We start from the raw sequence: 20,267 nt of genomic DNA on the forward strand, positions 1-20,267 counted from the left end.
AGTTAAATCGGGCCCAGCGGCGTGGCCTAGTGGCTAAAGTCCTCACCTTGAACACCCCGGGATCCCATATGGGCGCTGGTTCTAATTCCGGTAGTTTCACTTCCCATCAAGCTCCCTGCTTGTGGCCTGGGAAAGCAGTCGAAGATGGCCCAAAGGTTTGGACCCTGCACCCATGTGGGAGACCTGGAAGAGGTTCCTGGTTTCCAGCTTTGGATCAGCGCAGCACCGGCCGTGGTGGCTCACTTGGGGAGTGAATCATCGGATGGAATACCTTCCTCTCTGTCTCTCCTCCTCTCTGTATATCTGACTTCGTAATAAAAATCAATAAATCTTTATAAACAAAAGAAGTTCAATTAAAATTTAAATAAATAAACCACAAAGTCAATGTAAAACATCATTAAATAAAGTCAGAAGATTTTTATAGTAAAACAAAATACTGAGATTTTCAAGTTACTAAGGGAATGATCATCTTTTATTTAATTAACTGGAAAAGCATTCTAAAAGATGAATCTTTTAGAATCTAAAAGAAGTTCTTTATGCTTACTGGAGCTAAAATAAGTATTAGCCCTTGAAATAATCGACATTGGAAGATGCCCACATTCTTGTGGAAAGTGGAATCCAACACAAAGCAAATTTTTTTCAATAAAGTTGTCTCCATTCAAATATTTTATTAGGGACCAATCGTACATGTCCAAGGTCCAGTCTGAGCACACTGACGAGCAGGGGCATTGAAGCAGAGGCAGTAACACAGACCACTACTTAATTCACCTTCATTTGGATCCGTATTTTCCATTACAAAAGCAAGACCTTGTGCAGACTAGGTGTAAGAGTTGGCAGAAAATAACTAATAGAAATCTGGCAGAGGATGGAAGATTAAAAAACAAATATGAAAAAATTTTAAATGAACAAGATTATACCATTTACCCAGAATTTAGGATTGTATTACAAAATGAAGTAGCTAAGTGCTTTATTCAATGAATATATATATATGTGTGTGTGTGTGTGTGTGTGTGTGTGTGTGTGTGTGTGACTTTTCTTATTTAGGAAATGACAGTTTTATGGGAAGCAACTGACTTGCAATTCTAGAACAAGCTACTCTGTGGGATAGAAAAGATTTACACAAGCACAGCATTAACGCCTTCCTCACAATTGTACCCTGTTAAAGCACTTGTGTTACTAGCAGGTCCTTAATGTAAGCTAAATGCTTTCTTCCAGCATCATGACAGGACAATTTGTTCCGACTTCAGAGACGCTGGGAGAACTCCCTTAGGTGTCCCCAGGCAGGCCGACTGGGAGCTGACTCTCAGGCTCCTAGTCGCTCCTTCCTAGAAAACGGACAGGCACATTGAGTTCTACATAAAGACCTGACATTATGGATCACAGCACAGAGCTGTAATGAAATTTAAAAGTGATCACTCTGCATCGGACGGAAGATCTTCCTCTCTGCCTCTCCTCCTCTCTGTATATCTGCCTTTCCAATAAAAATAAATTTTTTAAAAAAAAGTGCTCACTCTAAAGTGAAAGTCTTTAGAAATCCATGTATGGTTTTTCCACAATATATATTTTCCATGAACTTTTTAAAAATCCTTCCCATACATTCATTTCAAAAATTTTTGTTCCCAAATTGTCTACACATTTTTCAAGTATCCTCACCTACTTCTTAATGCAATGCCCACCAAAATAAAAAAAAAATCTACCCACTTTTTGGAAAACAAAATTCTTGAAAATGCCCTAAGTCGTTTTATTTCATTCTAATTAACTTAGCTCACTAGCAAATTTCTTCCCACATTATCTCAATTCATAAAGGACTATTTGGTCCAGTACAATTGATCAGAAAAATAGAACGAAAACAGATCATCAAAAGATAGCTAGCCAAAAAGAGTGGACTGTGGCCTAAAATATCTAAATTCTACTACTAAACAGTAGTATTTCAGATAAAAGTTTAAGCAATTATGTTAAATTTTGAATTGCATTTTTATGAGATGGAGAAACTATCAATTGAAACAATCACTTAGCAACTGAATCACTACCACTGGGGACAAGAGAAAACAAAATTAACTTTAAGACCTTACTTCCTTGAGAAAGGCGAGAGACAAGCAAACCTTGCCTGTAATCTCCTTCCTAACAAGGAGCGCACCACACTTCATTTCTATGCAGGCCTCAGCGAGGAAGAGCTGGGCTATCCCGACTCCATCAACTACTAAAGCTGTGACAAGCCAACCACATACTCCAGTCTGGTTTGCTTTGTTTGGGGGGGGGGGGGGGGGAATCTGTTTTTTTGTTTTGTTTTGTTCACTGGTAAGATGAAAGAGCAGAATCTGTCAAGATGGTTTAGTGATTGAAACCAACAAGGTTTTTAGACACACACACATGAATGAGTCTTGAAAAACCTCATGGAAAATGCCTATTATTTAAAAAAAAAAAAAACTACCACAGACTTCAGCAGTTTGCACCAAAATAAACTTCACTTTTAATGCCATTTTCCAAGAATTTTTTAAAATACTTGTATATATACACATATCTATTTATTCATCCGAGCACCCAAATATATCCGATCTCAATACCATTCAGGTGACTTCAGAGAAAACTTACACTCTAACAATATTAATACTATTTCTAAATGATACTATTCTTTGGTATAAACATGGTAACCATAGGGCCTGGCACAATGGCTCAAGGGCCTGGCACAATGGCTCAACTGGCTAATCCTCCTCCCACTTCATTTCCCATCGAGCTCCCTGATTGTGGCCTGGAAAAGCAGTGCAGGATGACATAAAAGCCTTGGGACCCTGCACCCATGTGGGAGGTGTGAAGGCAAGGGTTTGCTGTCTGCTATCGTGGGGATGGATAACCCTGGACTGGTGAGGCCCCCCAGGTCAGCAAGGCTCCTGGAATGCGTGATGTAAAATTATGTGGGGAAGAAACCCAGTTATAATAAGTAATGGATGTATGTAACAGAATAGACAGTAGCTGTATGCCAGCACTGCATTCACTGTATATTACAGATATAAAAATGGACTTGCAGGGGCCCAACACGGTGGCCTAGCCGCTAAAGTTCTCATTGTAAACACGCCGGGATCCCATATGGGCACCAGTCCTAATCCCAGCAGCCCTGCTTCCCAGCCAGCTCCCTGCTTGTGGCCTGGGAAAGCAGTCAAGGACGGCCCAAAGCCTTGGGACCCTGCACCCATGTGGGAGACCCGGAAGAAGCTCCTGGCTCCTGGCTCTGGATTGGCTCAGCTCCAGCCGTTGTGGTCACTTGAGGAGTGCATCATCAGACGGAAGATCTTTCTCTCTGTCTCTCCTCCTCTCTGTATATCTGCCTTTCCAATAAAATTACATAAATCTTAAAAAAAAAAAAGACTTGTAATATAAGACTACAAAAATGCTGAAAACAGACACAATTCAGAGGGAAAAAAAGAGTAAATGTATAATTAGTGGTTTACATCAGTTTAAGTGAGTTCTTTGGCATTTACAAATCCCTGCCTGACGGGTAGTGGGCTGTGTTCATTTCACAGGTGGTCATGAATGAGGCTCAAAACATAGGCAGGAACTGGCAGAAGACAGCATGAAACCCAAGGCCTGATTTTTGTCCCCTGCTAATTCTACCAATAACACATTAACTTGTGATAATCAATAGGGTTACAATGTAGAGACAATAGCTATTCCTAACTAGGTGAGGACAAATTGTTCAATGATCTTACTGCAACGAGCGTGGGGTAATATTACACGGGAAGGTGTGTCATATCACTAAAAGCAATGAAACTCAAATTTTTACAGAGAGCACTTCTAAGGGATACTTGCCATTTTTAAACTTCTGTTTAATAGCAGCATGCTAGACCTCAACTATCTTTCCAAACACACGATTTTCAAAACAGCTCTTTGATTTCTTAGTAATCATGGCTGGTATTAACCAGCTTTTTAAAGGTGTGTTTCCTACTGTAAATTTAATTAACAATGTGAATCCAAGCATTTATTCTATTTTAAATTGCTTTCAGAGAGTGGATGTTCAATGTTCAATGTTCTCCAATCACAAAAATGAAAACTGTACAAGGTAACACATCTGGTAATCAGATGTAACCATACTAGTGTTAAAAATTTCAAAACATATTGTGCAGGATTAAATTAACACAAATGCATGCCAAATAAAAGTAAGTTTAAAAACTAACGTTCCTTTTTAAAATTCATGGATCTATCACTTTCTAATTGAAGAACTTTTCAGAGGGAGCCATTCCTCAGAACACATCCTCTGACCTTCCTGCAGTGCAGCCCTTGAAGAAGTGCTTTCTTGCTGTTGGAGCAGTGAGCCGGCAGTGTTAACTCACTGCAGAACGCAGCACCTGTGACAGTGCACTGGGCAGCAAGTGAAGATCCCACCACGTACGAGGCCTCTTGAGCCACATCAGTGGCCAGGCTCTTCACCTTCAGAAGCATACAGCAAAAGGAAAAAAAAAAAAATAAAGAAAGTTCTCTTCTTTGAACCCAAAATGCAAAAATCTACCTAAAAGTTTCACTTGCACATGTCCAGTTGTCACAAGCTCTTCTCAGGGGGGCAGGCCCAGTAGAGGTTCAAGTCATGGAATGCTAGGGCTTTAAAATGCTTAGCTGGGTTAACAGAAAAATCAGAGAACAAGATGACTGTGGGATGAGCTCTGAGGTTCAGGTGCTGTCTCTTGGAACGGCTGGGAGGTATTCCTGGACAGCCAGGCTGTCTGCAGAATTAACATGGCAGTGTGTTGTACCACAGGGGTGTGTTACACAGAAGCCAAGCATGCCAGCCCACATAAGCACACTCCTGGACAGCCAGTCTGCTCCCAGACCTCCTCCAGGTCTGTACCCACTGGCAAAGGCATTCACCAGAATCAAGTGATGCCCCAGATGGCAAGCTAAGTGGCCAAGGGCTTGGCTCCTGGATCCTCATCGCTGCTGTTGCTGCAAGCAGGAGAAGCGCCTCGTTAGAAGGATGCTACTGAACAAATCATCTCGAGAGTTCTGTAAATCCTTAATAATGACCCAAACCCAAACACAGAACCTCTTCAAATGCATGAGATTTATCTGCAAGAATGTACACCAAAAATCCCCCCAAAACTTGCATTTTCCCAAATGCTTCACTTATGATTTTAACTCCAAAAAGTAATCAACTGGAATTAGACTAGCCATATTGTATAATATTTTTACTGAATATTCGTTTTGCCTCACTCAAAATTAAGCTCGAGCTGATTTCTAGACATTTGTGCTTAAAATTACTGACTTAAAACACTACATGAAAATACTTCAAAGATTCTATTTTATAACACACAGACAACATACACTCACACATCAGGACTCTGCTGTTAAGAAAAAGATAACAACAGCAATAACAAAAAAATAAGCCCCCATTCCCAAAGCTTACTGAATGGTGGGATAGCAAAAACAACCCGATGCCCGTAACAGAGAAATATGCTTAACTCTATCAGTTATCCCTGCACATCACAAACTGCCACTCAAAGGAAACATGGTTGCCTTTCGCTGGAAAATGATATAGGCGCTAGCTATCTCTGCCAGGGCACACAAAGCCCTAGGACCCTTTGACAGCACTGAGAGCTCTATGAATGTCTCAGTGGCAACCAACCATTTTTCTTACAGGGAAGGGTACTGGTGGGAGTGTGAAGAGCTATGCTAAGGATTAAGGCATACCCCCAAGGGGGTTAGTATTCTCAATTATCAAAGTAGCCTGGGAAAGCTGACAGGGATCAGCAAACACTGTATGGAATCCCCATATTTTTTTTCTCAATGTTCTTGATGGATACATACATATATGTACACACACATATACATATATATGTGTGTGTGTGTGTATATGCACACACACAGTGTATACACTAATTTGGAGATAAAAGAAATGAACTCCAACACTTTTTTTTAAGATTTATTTATTTTTATTGGAAAGGCAGATATACAGAGAGGAGGAGAGACAAAGAGGAAGATCTTCCATCCAATGATTCACTCCCCAAGTGACCGCTACAGCTGGTGCTGCGCCAATCCAAAGCCAGGAACCAGGAACTTCCTCCAGTTCTCCCACGCGGGTGCAGGGTTCCAAGGCTTTGGGCCGTCCTCGACTGCTTTCCCAGGCCACAAGCAGGGAGCTGGATGGGAAGCAGGGCTGCCAGGATTAGAACCAGCATGTTCACAGTGAGGACTTTAGCCGATAGGCCACCGCGCCAGACCCAACAACACACGTTTTTTGAGAGAATCTTCCATCTGCTGCTTCTCTCTCTAAATGCTCAAAAGAGCCAGGCCAGACCTAAGTCACACAGCCTGGAACTTAGTCTTGTCTTGCACACAGGAGCCAGAGCCCCAATCGCCTGTACTGTCACTGCTGCTTCCCAGGGGCCACATGAGAAAGAGGCTGGGACACACACCCAGGCACTCTCCCAAGGCAAGTGGATATCCCAGGCAGGGACTTAACTGCTACACCCAGTGTCCACCCAGAGAAAGAACCCTGTTATACTGACCATGGAAACCGGGACTTTCCTGGCCCAAGCCTTAGAATCAAATGCTAGTAGAAAGATTTTTGAAGCCAGAACCTGGATTATTTCCTCATAATCCCTATGTTTTATTTTTGTATCCCTGGGCAAATTATCTAGCTTTCTGAGCCTAGGTTTTCTCATATTCAAAATAGCTGCAACTTAAGGTCAAGCTAAAACAAAATCTTAGGCCCCAAGAGCAATGAATTTAGTCCCCACGTTTTGCTTCCCCACCACCTGGAATAGTATTTTACATACAGTGGCAGACACTATTTCTTGGTTAGTATTTATCCAACAGAAAACAAACTTGAGCCAGCACGGTAGCCTAGTGGCTAAAGTCCTCACCTTGCATGTGCCAGGATCCCATATGGGTGCTGGTTCTAATCCTGACAGCCCTGCTTCCCATCCAGCTCCCTGCTTGTGGCCTGGGAAAGCAGTCGAGGATGGCCCAAAACCTTAGGACTCTGCACCCATGTGGGAGACCAGGAAGAGGCTCAGGCTCCTAGCTCCAAATTGGCTCAGTTTCAGCCATTGCGGCTGCATGGGGAGTGAGTAAATGGACAGAAGATCTTCTTCCCTGTCTCTCCTCCTCTCTGTATATGTGACTTTCCAATAAAAATTTTAAAAAACATATAGAAAACAAACTCGCAGCACCACATCTGCTAGATGAACCAATGCTACACAAAATGTGACATGCAGATTTAACTCAAGAACACTAATCCCATCACATAATTCCTAGACTGTCTTGAAGTCATTTCTTAATGTTATTTCCTTTAGAAACTAAGCATAAATTACTACTTAACTGGGCATAAATTACATGTCACACCTTGATCTGTCACACCTTGATCAAGGACAAGTCATGGCACAGAAACCTGACAAAGAATACACTTTCCCAGGTTTTACAACTATTAATGTACATGAAGTATTAGGGTTCTGGCTTATATGTTTGGAAAATGTTTTTGGAAAATTTAGTCATAATTAACTTATGGTCCAAGTACATATGTTTAATCAAGGAAATGTTCTCACCAACCGCAAATCTACTCAACAGGATTCCAAGATGAGAAATGATTGTCTACTGTGTCCCCACTGCAGAACATGCTCTCTGTGGCCCCAAAGGAGACGAGGACAGGAGAGCTCCACTAAAAACAGGGCACTGGTGTCTCGCTGACTCTGTCATTACAGTAAAAATGCTTACAGCAGGGAGGCCTCACAGTCAAGGTGGTCACCATTCTGTCCACCCAGGTGTGTCCTACAAAGCATTTTTATTTAATAGGTTCCCTAACGTACTGGTCCTATGTCCTTGGCCAAGTAAACTAACCTTTTTCATGCATCTAAGGTCACCACCATCACCTTCCTCATAAGATTGCAGCCAAAAAAGAAAAATCAAGGAATACTTGCACACAGCATCTGACAGGCGAGAGACAATGAGCTACTTTGATGAATGATCACAGGACACAAACTGCAAAATACAGGAGGGTATCCAGTGAAACAAGGTAGTGGTCATGGCTGCAGGCTCAGCTCCAGAGGGAGATGGGTTCAGATTCATTTACCACCCAAGGCCTCAGTTCTCACATGGAGAGGAGGGATGACCACCAATGTGAAGAGTCAATGAGTTAGTTCGTGTACAGAGGGAAACATATGCGGTCACACTATACACATACAAGGGTCAGCCCAAACACAGAGCAACCATGAAGGCTGTTCTTACTCAGGTTAGAAGAACAAACAAGCAAACAGCCAAGCAAGAACAACAACAACAAAACATGATTTCCTGCCCATGCGAATACTATGGAAATGAGAGTTCAGTCCAAGATATCAAGCTTCTACGGAACACATCAGATGCCCAGTCACCTGTTCACGGACTGAACTCACGGCTGCACAGTACCAGTGGGGATTCCATTAGGAACACCATTTGCCTGCCCTATCACTAAGATCACCACAGTACTGACAATGTACCACTGAAGATAAGAGAAATTCTGAACACAAAAACATGTACTAACTTCATAAAGCCACATAAATAAAATCACAAATATCTCAAACTTCTGCTCCCTCTGCAAAGCATATATGATAACCATTTGCAGTACTTATGACAAATGCCTGCCAAATATTTTCATCTACAATAGGCTCATAGGTAAACTGACTTATCTGAAAATACCTACAGGGCTTTATAAACTGCATAAGTATTTATTCTTCCTGTTTAAGTCCAGTTGGTACTGGTCACCACGTTCATCTTTCTCACTTCCCTCTTCCCACTCAACTCCCTGGCAGACATTCTGAACTCTAACCCAACATGGATGCTCAATGCCCATCCCCCAACTCACACCCAGCACAGGCACCCACTAACCACAGCATAGATCATTATCTGGCTCCTACGCTCCTGTGCAAAAGCAGCTCCACTTCTGTGAACAAAAAGCTATGGTAACTCAATGTACAGGACTGTACTGAACTCCTGACCGGCCCCACTTACCAAGCATCAACGCGTTTACTTTAGGGCAACAGAAATAACTGGGAACTTGACATGACTTCAATCTTGTCTCGAAACTCCCCTAACTGCAAAGATTAATGTCATTTGCAACTGTCTACCAAAACCTAGCAAGCAGAGGTGAATTCCCTTTATTCCACCTCACTAGACACTACTGAGGGCCATCTCCTGCATCCAGGCCAAGTGTCTACCCAGCTGTCTCCTCTGAAGCCGAGTTCTCCACCTGTGTTACTTCCCCTAATTCAATGTCATGCTGAGCAACATTCAAACTCAACATGTAAGATAGGTGAAAGAAAGGAAAGAGCTAGAAGTAAGGAAAGACAGGGGCCCTACCTGAGTTTACAATCCAATTTTTAATAAAGATTTATTAATTTTTTTTGAAAAGGCATATTTGCAGAGAGAAAGTCACAGAGAAAGATCTTCCATTTGCTGGTTCTCTCCCCAAATGGCCACAACAATCACAACTGAGTTGATTTGAAGTCAGGAGCCAGGAGCTTCTTCTGGGTCCCATGCAGGTGCAGGGGCCCAGGAATTTGGGCCATCCTCCACTGCTTTCCCAGGCCACAAGCAGGGAGCTGGGTGGGAAGTGGAGCAGCTGGAACACAAACTAGCACCCATATGGAATGTTGACTCTTAAAGGGGCACTAGCCCCTACAATCCAATTTTTAATATAAACTGATATTCCTTGATCTATGTCTGATTTTTGTATTATGGGACATTAATTGACTTTAGAAACTGCACATCAAATCTGACATAACTTTTGGTGGCTTTCCTCCTTCTGATCTGGCAAGCGTTCAGTCACCCCTTCAGCCTCAGTAATAGTTCTCCTTCCATGAAACACCCACAGAACCTACAAGTAAAACTGGTTCCCTTTCTTTACGCTTCTATGACACTTACTTCACAACTTTTATAAACCAAACAGCACAGCATATTGCACTGAGTCTTAGAACAAAGTGACCATAGGGGAAAAAAAAATCTAGTAATTAACCAATGCCTTTGATTTTAAAACACATTTCAATTTTAAAGATGTTAAAATGTAACAAGGTTGTCTTAGAAGAAAACAAACAAAACTACATAGTTTATGCCCTCTGCAATGGCTCACTCACTCCACCTGTTTCTTCACACTTCATCCTGTGCTTGACACTGAGTAGGAAATAAGAACTAACCAACCTCAAGTTTTCAACTACTCCTTGACCATTTCATTCCTGTCAACATTCTGAGTACCAGAGAGTAGCTCAGGTGATCGGCCAAGGAGGCACAGCATCTTAAGCTGCTGCCTGCAAAGCCAGAATTGCATGTGGGCACTGGTTTGAATCCCAGCTGCTCCATTTATATTCAGCTCTGTGCTAATACATCTGGGAAAGCAAGCAGGAGAAGATCCAAGCTTGTGGGCCACTTCCCAGATGAGGCTCCAGCTTTAGCCTGACCCAGATCCAACCATTGCAGCCATTTACAGAGTGAACCAGCAGGTGGAAGATATCTCTCTCTCTAGCTCTCCACTCCTTCCCTCTTTGTAACTCTGCTATTGAAATAAATAAATCTTTAAAAAATAGAGTAGCTCAACAACCATATTTGTTAAGTAGTTAACATGACTTCACTGTCAGAGCCTTATCAAAAGGCCACTGTGAACGGATGACAAATTTCTGTTGCATCTTTGTAACTGAATTCCCCATTTCTAACTTTTCCACATTTTCATATTTACAGAGAAACCTTCTAATATCCTTGGCATGATAAATATCTCCATTTAATTCCTGCTGTGTACTACATTCAGATTTCTAATATAGTTTCATTATTATTTTTGCAGACGCTCATCTTCAAACAAAATGGAAGGAAACAGGTCAATGAACACACAATTTCTCTGGCTACAGTGAGAGCAAGGGGTTGTTCATTCAGCACCTGCTGAGCTGCTATTCGAGACCCCCCAGGCCTCTGGAGCACATCCAAGAGTGCTCCAAGTTTAAAGTTTAAAGCTGTGTCAGCTTTAAGTGTGAATGTGAGAGCTTTATGCCTGTCTAGTCTTCAGTCCCTGCCATTCCAAGCTCAGCAGCCTGACTCAAGACATCTTTGCTTTTGACTTCCACATGGCAAAGCCTCCAATGTCCACTTCCCCAGCTGATCCCTGAGGTCTAGTTCAAGTTTGTATGAAAGAAAGCCCTCCTTGTTTACTTCCATATACTGATTTCACCTAGCTCAGAACCCTCATACTGTTTTCCATATTTTAAAACTCAGTCCTTGAGTAAAACTCTCTCACATGCAGGTGCAGCGACCACATAACTTTTATGCATGTAAGCCTTCTCCCCTCAACATGAGCTCCCTTTTAAGAACAGGTTAGTATTTTCAGAAGTGAACAAAGGCTGGGCACGGAGCAGACATCTAACTCTAAATACAGGGCAGCTTTTCCACTTGGGACCTAGACTCCCTCCCCACTCCCTGCACCCAAGCTTTCTGATACTTTACTTGCCCAAACCTCTCCCGTACTTCCAGCATATAACTCAGGCCACTAGCCATAGGTGAAATAACTTGCTCTCTTAATATGCTACCCGACGCACTTTCAGTGGTTGTCACTACACAGTCGCATGAATTCTACCAGGTTGCCACCTTCTACATATAGTTTGCATTATCATATTCAAGGACTTTTAATACCTATTGCCTTATTTGATCTTCACAATGCTATCAAGTGAGAAGAAACTAGTAATACTATTTTACAAACGAATAAAGAAATGAAGCTCAAATTACAAAACATGCCCAGAGTGGAAGGGCTAGTGGAGCAGATCCAGGTGGGGCCTCCTTCTCTCTTCCCTAAACCTCGGCTACACTTACTCATTTGTTGGGAAAAGATCTGGTTAACCAACCCAGACACACAAGAAAATAAAAAGTGGGGCAGAGGCGAAGATCCCAGCATTCACTCTCCTCAAAATATGAAGAATTCATTCAACGTCCCTGGGCTCTGCTTTCTTAATTTCTAAAGCCGAGCTCAGAAATGGAGGAAGGAGGCAAAGGCCTGATTCTTTCCTAAGTTACTTTAGTAACTATCGTTTCCGGAACGGTTCATCTTCTCTAAGCACTGCCTGATTCTGTGGGCTTCCCTACTGAACCTCATTCATTAGGCAGTGAAATGACAGGCATTATGAACATCCAATCCCATCTTATACTCAAGTCAGAAAAGTTCAGAAGTGCATGTAAGTGACTAGTCTTAAATTAGGCCAGTCCTGTATCTGCCCATTCTTAATACACATCCTCTTAATATAAATGTAACACTGCACAGCCTCCAACCTGCATTTCTGCTTGCACCTCAAAAAATTAAAACTGCCTTTATAAGATTTCAAGAGCTGTATCAAACTTCACAACAGGTAAACCACAATCTCCAAGATCCTTTCCAATTAAATTTCATTTTGTAGACCTGTTATTTTTTTACAAAATCTAAGCAACATTATCTACCCTCTGGATCAAACCATGTTCTCTTCAGCTTGTGTCTATGTCTGCTAATATTCTTTAAGTAGTGCTTGTCCCCTTAGAGATGGAAAAGGAGGTGTTTAAAACTCTACTTTCCCTTGCTCTTCTAACCTGAAGTCCTTTGTAAGAGATATCCTTGTAAAAATTCATGTGACTCAAAAAAGGAAAAGATAATTTTTTAAAAGATTTATTTTTATTGGAAAGGCAGATATACACAGAGGAGGAAAGACAGAGAGAAAGATCTTCCCTCCGACGGCTCACTCCCCAAGCGGCTGCAACGGCTGGAGATGAGCCAATCCAAAGCCAGGAGCTCCTCCAGGTCTCCCACGCAGGTGCAGGGCCCCTGGGCTGTCCTCGACTGCTTTCCCACTTCACAAGCAGGGAGCTGGATGGGAAGTAGAGGATTAGAACCAGCGACCATATGGGATCCCGGCGCGTTTAAGGCAAGGACTTTAACCACTACGCTATCGCACCGGGACTGGAAAAGATAAAATTTAATATGATTCTGCACTGAGTACTTCTCTTCTATGAGAAACACCAGCTAATGTGTAAGGTCAACTTGGTGTTTCGGAGTCTAAGTCATTTATGGCAAAAGATACAAAGTTTGCATCATGAATTCTAATCTGTAATGAACAGTACTTGATTTTAAAGATTTCATTTATTTATTTTTGGAAAGTCATATTTACCGAGAGAAGGTGAGATAAAGTTCTTACATCTGCTGGCTCCCTCCCCAAGTGGCCACAACAGCCCGAGCTAGCTGATCCAAAGCCAGGAGCCAGAAGCCTCATCCGGGTCTCCCACGAAGGTGCAGGGTCCCAAGGCTTTGGGCCAACCTCTGCTGCTTTCATAGGCCACAAGCAGGGGGCTGGATGGGAAGTGGAGCAGCTGGCACACAATCCCTTATGGGATCTTGGTGCGTGTAAGGCAAGGATTTAGCCACTGGGCCATCATGCCAGTCACAGTATTTTATTTTATAGAAACAAAATTACAGGAGTAAACCAGACTTCACGGAAAAAGAAGATCCAAACACAGGGGCACATGTACATGTATTACATGCAGACATGTTACTTTAAGACCCTTGGTAGGGAAATGCAAATTATAACAACATATATGACAAAGGAAAAGCATACCTATGTTAGGCCTCAAGCCAATTTTCTTTTTGTGAGTCCAGAAAAATGGGAGGTGTGATAAGTTAACCCACTGGCTTTTTTTAAATTAAGCATAAGCTTCAAGCGTGTTTTTTTTTTTTTTTGGATCCTCCTCCTTACCAGTAATGAAGTACTGACCCTCCCATTCCTGCACACTCTCCTGTTTCGAGACTCAAGATCTTAAAGGGCCAGCGACGTGTTATGTCAAGTCTGAACGTCCTAGGTGGAAGAACTAGTGTCAAAATGCTCACTCCCACGACAGCTGACAAGGAGCTGTCCCCTCACCAAGCAGAAGGCCTGCAGCACGACCAGTCACTGCGTGTGATGACCACAGTCAAAATGAAGTCAAAGTGATGACTGCGGCAAGCTAGTCACAGATGTAATCTCACTGGTCCCTGCCGGCTCTAAACCCTTTCACTGAGGAGAAATAAACCCTAACACTCACTTCGGCCTCGCTTACAGTCCATATCTGAAAACAGATCTTTTTGCGCAATGCACTTTCCACCCAACCTCGGGCCATGAATCCAGAATACAACTGGCTCTCTTTGCACTCATAGCTTCTACTTTTTCCTCAAAGTCCAACTCTGAACCCCAGTCAGCAAGATGAGAAACAAAAGGTACAGGAAGGGTACGCGTCCTTGGTCCTCAGTCTCTCATCCTTGAGCTAGCAGTGACATTCTGTCAAAGCTACCGATTCTGTCGAGCCTTGCTAACACCTGTCGTGAACACGGCGCACGAGTTTGCCCATTATTAAACAATACCACATGGGTGGCAGAGGAGAGTGGAAGGGACATGAAATAATAATCAAGGAAACAGGTACTTGAAAGCGAACGGGAACACACAGTAACATGGATCCAAACTTGCAGGCTAATCCCCAAGACACACCAGTACAGGCGCTCACTGCTCTCTTCCCTTCTCTGGACAATGAAGTTCTAGTGTGCCACACTCTTAGTGTCTAAACAAAACAGCCAAAGACATGCGTGAAAGCACAGCTACTTCACCTGCTTCATTATAACTGCTCAGGGCATCACTTCCAACTCCAGCCTGAGATTGGCTGGGAAGGTCTCTAGCACCTGGTATCAATACCTGAACACAAAGAGCACTTGCTGGTTACCCACTACACCAGAGCAGGTGGTAAAAATCTGCAAATACCTAGGCCCATTTTAAGTGCACTGACTTGTGGAAATCAAGTTCCCCTTCTGGTCTTCATAATACAGTTGTCTTTTGAAATCGACTGGATGGGGGGGGCTGCACTGTGACAGAGTGGGTTAAGTAGCCACCTGCAATGCTGCTTAACAGCACCACTTCCAACCCTGGCTGCTCCACTTCCAATCTGGTTCCCTGCCAATGCTCCTAGGGAAACAGCGAAAGATGGTGGCAGGGGGTGGGAGACCCAGATGAAGGCCCTGGTTCCTTGCTTTGGTCTGGCTACGGAGGCCACCTGCATAGTGAGCGAGCGGATAGGACGTTCCTTGTCTCACCTTCTAACTCTGACAACTACCTTAAAACAAACAAACAAAAAGAACTCTTGACATCCTTTACAAACATATTGCATATATTTATTAGAACATTAACTCTTCAACAACAACAACAAAATTTCAAGTCTGGGTTGCAGGGGGGAAAAATCTAACTATGCAACATTCAAATTTCCTCATGTACTTATTTAAGTGAGGCCTCACAAAGCAAATGAACTTAAAAAATAAAAGAAAATCTGCAAATGAAAAAAAATAGCCACATCTCCTAGGAGCTCAGTGCATGGTCACCCCCTCATGAGATGTTTGTGACAGTTCTCGGAGGACTGGTGAACTCGCTCCCACCCAACCTCCTCCAGAACCCGCCTCCTGCCTCAGAGCTGCTGACCACATTTAGTTTTCAAACTTCAGAGAATTTCAATCACCTGAAAAGTCTGTTTGAAAGGCAAACTCCTTAACCTCGTCTGCCATCATTTCTACTAATGCACCACTCAGGCAAGCCCAGCTTGGGCAGTCAGAACCGCCACTGGCTTACCCTCACAGTGGGCAAGGACAAACTCGGCATGAGAACCCACCTCTACCTAAGTCATCAACCACTCCACTCCCTTAAATCACAACCCACCAACTAACGCTTACCGGGCAAGATGAGCCATGAGTGAATCAACTCCTGAGTTCACAGTGCCAACTGTCAACCAACCACCAAAAACACACTTGTCTGAAAATACTCCAGGTACCATTAAAGTTTAGAGGAAGACTAGGAACAGAGCAAGGGTTGTAATCCAGAGAAACACGTGTGTGAGAAGAACCACACTCGACACCAGAGGACTATGCTGTCACGACGCACAGCCATGAGCCACACGCAGCCATTTACATGAAAGTTTTCAATTCGGCTCCTCGGCTGTAGCAGGCACATCTCAGCCGCTCAGTGGTCACATGTAGGTAGCGGCTAACACGGCAGACAGGACAGAGGGAACACTTTCAACATCACTCAGGTTCTATGGGACAGCGGATCCATAGAGTAGGTAGGGTTCTCTTGAGTAGGTCCTCTTGAGTAGGTAGGCCCTGCCATTTCCCATGTGACATACACACATCTACTTCAGGTATTAACTGCCAAAGAAGAACCCCTGCAGAGCGCTTCTATGCGCTTCCGAAGCGAACAGCTTATTTACCTCCAAGGATCAAAATAGACATACTCAACTAACAAGGTCTGAGAGGATGAAAGACACTAAAATCACCAGCTAGTCTGTCATCAAACTATAACTGGTGAAAAGCGCCTAATTATTAGACAACAAGAGACACGAGGTACAATTAAGACAAGTCCAAGAAAAGCTTCAGCTACTTAATAGGACTGGTTTTGCAAGTATTTTGGAAGTGTGTTTATATGTGTGACAACGAACTGCTATCATGACTGACCCTTCTGCCATTAATTAACATTAGTAGCTTTTTACTGCTTCTATTTTTAATTGCTTCCCACCAACCTCACAGTACACCTATTGATAGCATACTGACGATAACATTCACTTCAATATAATTTTTGTAAATGGGTTACTTATTCAAAATCTGGAGTTAATCCTTACTTGAGCAGGAAAGTAGACAAAACTAAGGAAGTTGCAACTGATACTTGCCACGGAGAGGTTGCACCGGTATCTAGTTTAAAGCAACCCAGCATCAACACACACACACACACACACACACACACACACACACACACACACAAGTACTGGTGACCAGATGCTACGACTGGAGAATTAACTTCCCATTCAAAGTCGGCCTTGCTGCACCGGAAGTGCAAGCTTCCCCAGACTCACGACCATATATACCCACCGCATTTAAGCCCACCTTCCTTCGAGCGGACAAACGAAACCCTCAGACAAGATCTGAGGGTTGTAACAGACAAGTCTGACTCTAATCAGATCATGTGTTCCACAGCAGAATCATCTTTTAGAAACTAGCCAATGAAAACCCTGAAAGCCAATGCCCACATGCCACAGAGCTACACTTGTGGGGGTGATGTGCCCACCACAACCATCGTTGCCTATCGAAGATCTACTGCAGAGGTCTCTGTCAAACTCAGGAGTCAGCAAGGCACAGCAACGAACACGGCCCAACACGATGGAGAAGGCCGAGAGCGAGCAGGGGTAGACTTACCTGCAACGCTAGTGATCGTGACCGGAACTCCCTGCACTTGAACGCCTGCAGCCCCCAGGTTGGCCACACTCACTGTCTGAAGGTTAGGCACTGATGCCAGCTGGGCAGTGTTCAGTGTGATGGGGGCCCCGGCCACTGCCACGGGCGCTATCTGGGCCAGCGTCGTGCCGCCGCTTGAAGACACTGGGGTGATGGTTAGCTGCTGGGATAACCCGGCGTTCTGCACTTGCAGATTTGAGAGACTCTGAAGATTCTGGACCTGGACAGTTTGCCAACTGATCTGCCCTGAAGGGGTCAGAGTGGGAGCCCTGATAAGCACCTGAGTGGGGTTCACTGCCTGCAGCTGCACGTTCTGCAGCGGCTGCTGCTGGATGGCCTGGAGCGTCTGGCCTGACTGCAGCTGGAAGGACTGTGGCGGGATGGCCTGGAGGAGCTGCTGCTGGGGCTGCTGGATCTGGATCTGCTGTAGGATGGGCTGGCCGACGAGTTGCACCTGCTGCAGGGAACCAGCTTGGTCCTGAGCGTTCTGGACCCCGTTGGGCTGCAGCTGGCTGGAGCTCTGGGCTTCCGACTCGGCGGCGGCTGGCTGAGACTCTTCCACGGTGCGCTCGGAGCTGCTGGCTGATGTGCTTGCATACTGGCCCGTGTCAGCCGAGCTCACTAACGTGTCACTGCTCGTCAGGGATGTCGAAGCGGTGGTTGTGCAGGTGGTGGAGGAGGAGGGAGACTCCGGCATGGTACTGGCAGAAGCCGAGGTGGTGGTGGTAGTGGTGGTCGGGGTGGGGGTGGAGACTAACTGATTCCCATTCGAGGTGCCGCTATCAGCAGTAGTGGTGGCTGGCTGGCCAACCTGGCCAGGGGCCCCTCCTCCTCCGGCGGTCACGTTATTGATCACTGGCAAGGCTAAAGTCACTCCTCCAATGTTAATGGGCAGGGTCGTTACCACTTGGGCCTGCGTCCCGGGCAGGGTCTGTAACTGTAGTGGTATCGACACACCAGGTCGAATCTGGACTGGAACGGTCTGATTGGCCAGGTTCTGAGCAAGGATATTCCCGGAAGCTGTCCTATTGGCAGCCGTGAGGATCGCCTGGTTATTACCTGCAGAAATGAGCTGAATTTGACCCTGCAAGTCCTGTAGAGATGAACTACTGGCCGGATTGATCTGAATCTGCTGTCCTTCCACCGTCTGAAGCTGGGGGATCACCTGGTACTGGACACTACCCCCCGGATTCTGCACTTGGATGACTTGGAACTGCCCGGGGGTAGCAGAGCTCCCTGATTTCGTTTTGGTAGGAGAGGCACTCCCGTTATTACTGCTGGAAGAACTAGAGGAGCTAGAGGCTGGTTGAGAAACGTTATTCTCCTTCGAGGTGGGGGGGGTGGAGGCAACCAGCTGCCAGGCGTTGCCGGCGAGCTGCGTGGTGACGAGTTCGAGCTGCGGCGGTGGGTTCTGCAGTTGCACCAGTCCCTGGCTTGGATCTATGATGATCTGCTGCTGTCCGGGGGCTTGGTTTTCACCAGGAGTCCCTATCTTGCTGCAAGTAGCGGCCAGCAGTGCCAGAGGAGAGGGCTGAGAGTCCTAGCCGAGACAGGACAGCAGAGGAGGAGAGGAGGGGAGAGAGGAGAGGAGAGAGAGGGGAGGGGAGAGGGGCGGGTTTAGTCAGACCAGCAGCAGTGGGGAGGGGCTGTTGCTTTATGTATGCTGACAGCTCTAACTTCTCCGCACTTAGAAACCAGAAGGACCAGGGGAACACGAGTTGGGAAGGCGCGCTCTCTACATAGGAACAAGGAAGCACAGCCTGTGCGGTCATGAACTTGAAATACAAGGGGATTTCTAAGAAACTTTCTTCAAACTATTCATCTCCTAGGGACTCCAAACACCCTTGAGGACAGACACACAGGGGCTCCTGATGGAACTTGTGGGTGACGCTCATCCCTCCAATAGGTGAGCCTGCTCACTTACTCACTCCCCTTCCAAGTTCCTCACTCTCAGGGAGGTCTTTGCTGTGGGTGCATGTTTTTAAGCCTTTACTTGTGGGCATTTCAGGGGCCACAACTCCCTCTCTCTCCTAACGTTTTCAGATGCAATTTGGGGCAAGGGGTGTTGTTTTGGGTTTGTTTTTTGTTTTGTCCCTAACATATGCGTTTGCTTTTTTACCTGGGAGCCTGAGGTTTTGGGTTTTTTATTGTTATTCTCTGCCTCGGAGGCTTTCCCTCCTTCTGTAGCCATCGCCGCCGCCGCCTCCTCCTCCTCCTCCTTCTTCTGATCTGTAACAACCCACCCACCCAGCCCCAAACGCACAACAGGTTATTAGGATTATTATTATTCCTCTGCCCCCCCTCCTCTTTCTCCGCCTCCCCGCGGACATTAATCTCCATAAACCCGCGCGATCCACGCACAGCGGCCCGGTGGTGGGGGGCGGGGGGCGCGAGAGAAGGAAGGGAGGAGGGGGCATCCCAAAACGTGGTTGGAAATCCGACCCAGCGGCACCCGGTGCAAGCCCCAGAAGGAGGCTGCTCCGCTCAGACACGAAGACAAAACGCGAGCCTGCCTGCCTGCCTGCCTGCCTGCCTGCCTCCCTCACCCCTCCCTCCCGCCCTCCCCCGTCCCCTCCCTCCCTCTTGCTCCTCCGCCCCTTCTAGCATCTCGCGGCCCCGGGGGAAGGGGGGGGGAAGCACCGAGCAGGGTCTGAGGCGGGCGGGAGGGAGGCGGCGAAGGAGAGATCGAGGGGGGTGGAGAATACGTACCGCTCATCCCGCATTAACAGGACAAACCCTCAGTCAGACGGAGACACTGGGAGAGCGAGGTGGGTGGGGGGTGGGGACGAGGCGGGAGGAGAGGCCGGTCCCGCCCGCCTGCCCGCCCGCCCGCCCGCCCGCGGTGGCTCGGAGGAGGCTGTAGCTGGCACAGGCTCTGCCTCTTTTTCCGCGAATGGCCGCCGCTGGGCTGTGGCGTAGCAGCTCGTCTCTCCGCCCGAGCCCGGCGGACTCGCCCTTGATTGACAGCGGCGGCGCGCGGCGCGGGCGGCGGCGCGGGGCCGGAGGCGGGGCCGGGGCGGCG

General features: G+C 45.7%; 1 protein-coding gene across 1 annotated transcript in view; it reads right to left on the reverse strand.

The window, feature by feature from the left end:
• SP4 (Sp4 transcription factor) overlaps positions 1–20,052 on the reverse strand; it is a 70,906-nt gene extending 50,854 nt beyond the window's left edge. The window contains exons 1-3 of the mRNA XM_058678012.1: positions 19,955–20,052; positions 19,365–19,474; positions 17,207–18,785 (exon numbers count right to left, since the gene is read on the reverse strand). Of these exons, the coding sequence (XP_058533995.1) occupies positions 17,207–18,785; positions 19,365–19,474; positions 19,955–19,961 (1,696 nt within the window). The 5' untranslated portion in view covers positions 19,962–20,052. The remainder of the gene's footprint in view (positions 1–17,206; positions 18,786–19,364; positions 19,475–19,954) is intronic.
• Positions 20,053–20,267: the final 215 nt, after the last annotated feature.

The sequence above is a fragment of the Ochotona princeps genome, chromosome 20 (genome assembly GCF_030435755.1).
Source record: "Ochotona princeps isolate mOchPri1 chromosome 20, mOchPri1.hap1, whole genome shotgun sequence".
Classification (NCBI taxonomy): Eukaryota; Metazoa; Chordata; class Mammalia; order Lagomorpha; family Ochotonidae; genus Ochotona; species Ochotona princeps.